The sequence below is a fragment of the Condylostylus longicornis genome, unplaced genomic scaffold (assembly GCF_029603195.1).
Source record: "Condylostylus longicornis isolate FDR11 unplaced genomic scaffold, ASM2960319v2 ptg000074l, whole genome shotgun sequence".
NCBI classification, from domain to species: Eukaryota; Metazoa; Arthropoda; class Insecta; order Diptera; family Dolichopodidae; genus Condylostylus; species Condylostylus longicornis.
Genome location: NW_026578042.1, coordinates 1,501,556 through 1,508,761, shown reverse-complemented (window position 1 = coordinate 1,508,761; position 7,206 = coordinate 1,501,556). Strand labels below are relative to the sequence as shown.

General features: G+C 26.0%; 1 protein-coding gene across 2 annotated transcripts; it reads left to right on the top strand.

The window, feature by feature from the left end:
* Positions 1-391: 391 nt before the first annotated feature.
* On the top strand, positions 392-6,869 carry LOC129612504 (tyrosine-protein phosphatase non-receptor type 3). 2 transcript variants are annotated; one of them, XM_055526147.1, is made up of 11 exons: positions 392-997; positions 2,428-2,535; positions 2,621-2,716; positions 3,115-3,256; positions 3,351-3,712; positions 3,785-3,936; positions 4,015-4,326; positions 4,395-5,023; positions 5,085-5,709; positions 5,780-5,957; positions 6,028-6,869. In XM_055526147.1, the coding sequence occupies exons 1-11, from the start codon at positions 671-673 to the stop codon at positions 6,136-6,138; spliced, it is 3,042 nt and encodes a 1,013-aa protein (XP_055382122.1). In that variant the 5' UTR covers positions 392-670; the 3' UTR covers positions 6,139-6,869. The 2 variants fall into 2 exon arrangements, with proteins under 2 accessions (XP_055382122.1, XP_055382121.1); XM_055526146.1 differs by having other exon boundaries at positions 4,383-5,023; positions 6,028-6,868.
* The last annotated feature ends 337 nt before the right edge of the window (positions 6,870-7,206 follow it).

Sequence of the window (7,206 nt, the reverse complement as noted above, 5' to 3'; positions counted from 1 at the left end):
CAAATAATGTGAAATTTAAAAAATAGCTACAATTATTTGTGTTAAGTTTAAATATATGAAACAAACCAAATAAAATATTATCCCTTTTGTATTATAATACAAAATATAACAGTCCCAGAGTTTCATATCGAAATAATACTGTCATTTAACCTGATTCAGCTTAGAAACGTAATTCAGCGTAACCATAAATTTCCGAACAGAATTAAAAAAAATGCCACATACCCATATAGCGCTAGTAGTTTTTTAAATGTGCAATATAAAAATAATTCAGTATTTAACATACTTTTAGGCTCTTGACTATGAAAATTATTATTTACTATTCTGAAATAATGTAAATGCAGAATAATTATTTAATTTTCTATTTTTCTTTTTCAGATACTTAATGTTATATAAAACGAGACGACCATAAAATTAAGAAAGCAACATTTAATCTTTTTTTTTTAATAATTTTTTTTTAACTTCATAACTTCAAGTACACACACACTTATATATTTATACACAAATTAAATACTTAAGGAGTTTTATTAAAAAATTTACACATCTTTTACACATCGATGTACAATATTAATATTTTAACAAAGATTACAAAAGAAAAACAAATAAAAGTAAAATAAAATATAATATAAATAAATGTAAATAAAAACAATGGATTAAAAAGAAGAAGAGGGCAATGTTTGAACGTTTACATTTAGGAAGATTTCGAAGTATTAAAAATAATACAAATAATAACAATAATAATAATCAACAAAATCAAAATCATCAATTAATTAATAATCAACAACGTCATTATATTCATCAACATCACCATCATCATCATCATTTTCAACAACAACAACAACAACAACAGCAGCTACAACAACAGCAACAACAACAATATCAAAATCAATATAATAGCAGCAGTGTACGAATTATAGAACTGGCGCGTGATAAAAAACAACGATCACAATGTGTCACGGTTATGTTTTTAGATGACACACAGCACACCTTTCGAATTGAGGTAAGAATTTTAATTGTTAAAACTAAAAATGAAAACAATACAAAAAATATGTAAATAAAAATAATCTTAAGCATAAATTTTTTTTTTTAAAACAAAAGAAAATTTTTTGTATTTTCAAACATAAAAAATGTCGTGTATTTAAATTGTGTGTTTGAACACACACAATTTAAATACAAATACTTATACTATGGTTTAAAATTTTTAACTAAAAGATACAAACTCATAAATACTTTTAAGTAAACGCAATGTACATGCTTACATAAATACATGCTTGTACGAATGCATGAAAGTATTTTACAAATTTTAGATATTCAAAGAAAAAAAAAGAACAGCACCTACGCTGACATGATTGGGTTCCTTTTTTTTTTTTTTTTTTTGTAATTTCATTTTCTTTTTCTTATTCTTATTTTCTTTACTCTTTTAGTGCTCGTGTGCTCTACCTTAAAGCAAAAACTAAGAGAAAATAGTTTTTTGAATGCCGGTTTCGTATACGATTTGTATTAGTAAACTATAAAAGAAAAAAAAACCAATAATAAAATAAGAAAAAAGAAAAATGACTAAATTGATAACACCATTTAAGGCTGGAATCAGTGTAATCAGCCGAAGTTATTGGTGCCGCCAACACCGTTGCTTTAGTCTTCTATTTAATGATTATTATAATATCAACAATGCTATTATTATTGTGAGTGTTGGTGTGGTCAATCTATATTTATATTTGTTTTCATATTACATACATAAATACATATACGTTTTTGCTTTATATATGTATTCTTATTAAAATTTTATGTAATATAATAAATACAGTCGAACTTCTGTAATTTAGATTTTTACCATAGAATCTCTCCTTTTCTCTCTGTCAGTTTTCTAAATTATTCCGTGAGTCACTTGAATTGCAAACATTTTAGTGTTTTGGTTCAATGTAAAGAGTTTTTATGTTTTATTTGTACTAATATAAAAATAGATGCTGACAAAATTAAAATATGTGCTGATAGTAAACAGCACATTTATTATTTTGTCTTTAATTTTGCCAACAATTTTAGATCGCATCCCAAGATAATTTTTTCCATTTTCACAAATTTGATTTTGAATACAGACATTTCGTTCACTTCACTAACAAAAATTTGTGATCAACTTCAATCTAATGTTTTTTAACCTATTTTGATTGTTCCTATATACTCGTAACAGTCAATGAAGTACAGGTACCGCCTAGTACAAAAAAACATTGAATAACAAAGTTTTTTATTAAGCACAAGTATAACGTTTACAAAAGTTCGACTGTATCAGGTTTCATTTTTCTGTTTTAAAAATTTGCTTCTTATCATTTAAAAATTGTGATGACAAAAAAAAAAAAGACTTTCTTTTCTAAAAATCGTTTTATTTATTGAAATTATTTCATTTTTCACTTTTCTTTATTTTTAATAATTTAATAGAAACGTGCTAAGGGATCCGAAATCTTAGATCAAGTTTTTCAGTTTCTTGAGTTATCAGAAAGAGATTATTTTGGTTTATTATTTCCACAGAAACCTGGTGAAGTTGTGGTAAGTAGTTTGTTTTCGTTTTTTTTTTTCTCAATTTTAAACAGATTTGTAATAAATTTCTTTATTTTATTTGTATATATTATAGCGATGGGTTGATCCAAATAAGAATTTTAAAAAACAATGGAATAACCATGTTGTTAGAGATACCGATTCAATACCATTATTAGAATTTAGAGTTAAGGTAAGAAAAATTAATTTATTATTTTGATTAAATATTAAATTTCAATATTATTAGTCATTTTATTAATAAATTGGGAACATTTTTCATATTATTCATATTATTGTTTATAGTTTTTCAATATTACTTAATAGTTAAGGTCTACTGGTTTGAAAATTACATACATATACTTATATAAAATAATTTTAACTATAAATTGTAGTGGTATTACGTAATTCCACTAAAAATAAATACCGCAATACTTATAAATTACTACGATAAAATATTTTCAATTAAAAAAATTTTAGATTTTTGTATTGTTACAAAAAACTTTCTTTTTGCGGCATTTATTTCACATGATTCTCAAATGAGCATCTATTTTTTTAATAAGCGTTTCTAACTCACTTTTAATATATTTTTAGTTCTTTGTTAGTGATCCAAGCCGATTACAGGAAGAATATACCAGATATCAATTTTATATGCAAATTAAACGTGATATTTATTTGGGAAAATTGCCATGTTCTTTGAACACCGCTTGTTTATTGGCCAGTTATACAGTTCAATGTAAGTTGTTAATGATTATTAATTTTTATATTTTTTTTTAAAAAAACTAGTTGTATTAAAAAATACAAAAATATATTTTCTTTTTTTATTTTAGCTGAATTAGGTGATTTTAATCCAATTGATCATCAACCTGGTTATTTAAAATCAATGCAATTATTACCAGATCAAACTGATGAATTTGAACGTCGAATTTCTGAATTACATAAATTACATCGTGGTCAATTACCAGCTGATGCTGAATATAATTATTTAGAACATGCAAAACGTTTAGATTATTATGGTATTGATTTTCATAAAGCAATCGATTCATGTAATCGTGATATACAATTAGGCGTAACATCAATTGGTTTATTAGTATTTCAACATAATATTCGTATTAATACATTTTCATGGTCAAAAATGGTTAAAGTTTCATTTAAGCGTAAGGATTTCTTTATACAATTAAGAAGTGAACCGGTAAATAAAATCTATAGAAATTTAATTTTCGATTATGGAACGTTAACTTTTAATTTTTATATTTTATTTTAGTCTGAGGACTATGATACATTATTAGGTTTTACTCTTGGATCTCATAAACATGCCAAAGCTTTATGGAAATCATGTGTTGAACATCATTCATTCTTTCGATTAAAACGTCCTCACCGTTTACCAAGATTTTTAAATATAACTCTTGGCTCTAAGTATGTATTCTATTATATTTTTTAATTAATTAGTTTTAAAACTTAAAAATTTCCATCACAATAAAATCTAATTTTTAGATTTTACTATTCTGGTAGAACGGAGCTTCAAGCTGTTCAAGAAAGTAAACAACGTGGTAAAATATCAAAATCATTTGCTAGGTCCCCTAGTAAACGTTTAATAAACGGAAGTGGAGGTGGAATTATGTCCTCACCAATTCCACTACATTTAAATGGTGGCACATCAGACAGTAATGGAACATCTTTAAATGGAAAAAGTCAACAAAATACATTATTAACATTAACGAAAACTTGCCGTCCCCACGATAATAAAGTTACTTCAAAAGAAAACGATTCCATCCCCAGAAAAGCATGGGAACAACAAAGTGACGAGTAAGTTAAAAAAATAAAATTACCATAATCAAAAAAAAATTTTATATATGATTTAGAACTTTATACAGGGATCAAGGATATATTGAACAATTAGCACGTAGTTATGAATCACCGATTCCTCCAGCCTATAGCTCTGGGAATCATAGTCCACAGCTTCCGTCCGAAGAAAACTTAGTTACAATACATTTGAAAGCTGATGAACATGGGCGTTTCGGATTTAATGTTAAAGGAGGTACTGATATTGGATTACCGGTACAAGTGTCAAAAGTTGTTCCAAATACCCCAGCCGATCGTAGTATTCCAAGAATATGTGAAGGAGATGAGGTTATAATGATAAATGGTCGTCTTGTTAATGATTTAGATCATGAGCACATAGTTAATTTAATAAGAGCTTCTCGAGAATACAGAAATGGTGACCTTATATTAACGGTCAAACAAAATTCGCTAATTGCGAAATCGGAAGAAGAAGAGCCTTTATATCAGTACGTTCCAGAGAATGATGAAATTGGATCCCAAAATCTTCTTGATGGCGATGCTCTGTTTCATCAATCCTTACTTTTGTTAAGAGACGGTTTAGGTTCTGGAGCACTTTTAACACAATACGAACAAATGTATAGAAAAAATCCAGATTTAGCAATTACAGAAGCTAGAAAACCTGAAAATATTCCCAAAAACCGTTATCGAGATATATCACCATGTAATTATATTTTTCCTTTTTACGTGTGCAATTAAAAAAAGTGTTTTTTTGATAATTTTAGATGATTGCACGCGTGTTGTTTTGATTAATAATAATTCTGGAGATTATATAAATGCAAATTATGTGAATATGGAAATACCTGGAGGTGTAATAAATCGTTATATTGCAAGTCAAGGGCCATTATCAACAACAACAACAGATTTTTGGCGTATGGTACAACAAGAAAGTAGTCATTTAGTTGTCATGCTTACAACCGTCATGGAAGCTGGACGTCAAAAATGTCATCAATATTGGCCGGGTAGTGGTGATGAATTAGATATGGGAGATGGATTCTCCGTTAAATGTTTAAGTGAACAACCAGATGAAACTGGTAGTTTTGTTTTTCGTGAATTTATTTTAAGTGATAAAAAAACAGGTGAAAAACGTTCCATCCAACATATGCAATACTTGGCATGGCCAGATCATTGTGTTCCGCCCGATCCGAATTTATTTTTAGAATTTACAGAACGTGTACGTTCAGCACGCAGTAAAACATTGTTAAAAGAAGTAGAAGAAAGTATGAAACAAGTTAAAATACAAGATGCTGATGCTGATTCTGATACTGGTTTAGAGGGTGAACGTAAAGGTATGGCGAGTAATGGTGAAACACCAGAAGATGAGACACCAGTTTCAACAAGCGTTCATCAGTAAGTTTTTTCAAGTTTTAGATTTTGTAAAATAAATGTTTAATATTTTAATTTAATTATTTTTAAATAGGGTAATCAGTGCTGCGAATCCTCCTGTTATAGTACATTGTTCGGCTGGTATTGGTCGTACAGGTGTTCTTATACTTATGGATACTGCCTTAGCTTTGATGGAAAGAAAAGAGCCAGTATATCCTTTGGATATTGTTCAAACTATGCGAGATCAAAGAGCGTGCATGGTTCAAAATGTTGTAAGTATATTAATTTTATTAATTTTTTAAATGTACTATGTTTTTTTTCAATTATTTTATAAATTTTTAGAGCCAATATCGATTTGTTTGTGAATGCATTTGCGCAGCTTATATAAAAATGTCAAAAGTTACTGTTACAGAAGGAGAAGATCAAGGTGAACAAGAAGAAGAAGAAGAATAGAAACGTAGTGATTTGATGAAATTATGAACATTTTGCTTCAATATTAAAGATAATAATTTTTGTAGAGAAAAAAAAAAGTAATGTATTTATAATTATATTATCAATATTATTATTATTAATAATAAATAATTGAAATTGTTTGAATTTATTAATACATACGAATAGAGAAAAATTGACTAAAGTAATGAAATATATATATTAAAATATATATAAAATTTATAATTAAGAGAAAATCAGGACATTTTGTTAGTTTTTAAGAATAGAAAAGTTTTTGTAAGAGTAATTACTTTTGCTTTTTATTAAAATTTTCATTAAATAAAAGTTTTTTTTTTTTCAAATCAAATATTTGCATAGAATTTATATATGCACCACGTCACAGAATCAATTTAACACTGCCGAATAAAATTTGTGGATTTACTTATTTATTAAAAATTATAAATACATTTTTTTTTTTCAAAATTTTACAATTTGAACTATTTTAAATAAAATTATAGTTTTTTTTTAATAATAGTATTTATCTATCTACTTGACTTGATGATTTAAAACAAAAATATGTAAGTTTGAAAATTTGTTTCAAAAACAGATAAAAATTAAAAGTTTTCATTATTACAAAAATAATAGTAACGGGCAACTTTTAAGCTCAATGTTTTATATATAAAAAATAAACGTTTATAGTTTTCACATTTAATTTTTTGATTTTGAATATTTTTTGTAATTATTATGTGTAATACAATATTACGACGACTCAATATCATTAAAAGTGTGTATTAAATTTATGTTGTAGTTGATCATTTTTAGAAATAAAAAAAAAAAAGAAAATTAAATAAATTTTTTTTGTAAAATGCAATAACATTATTTAAAAAATAATAACTATAAGAATTTTTCGTGTACACCATATTTTTCACATTAAATATTTTTTAAACACTTCTAACAACACCAGAATTTCTATTAAATGCAATTTATAGTAGTTAAAAACAATAGATGTTTTGAAATCTTTTACTCAACATGTGATACTACATTTTAAACATATTATTACTAACTTAAAGTTTTTAAAGAACATTATTTTTT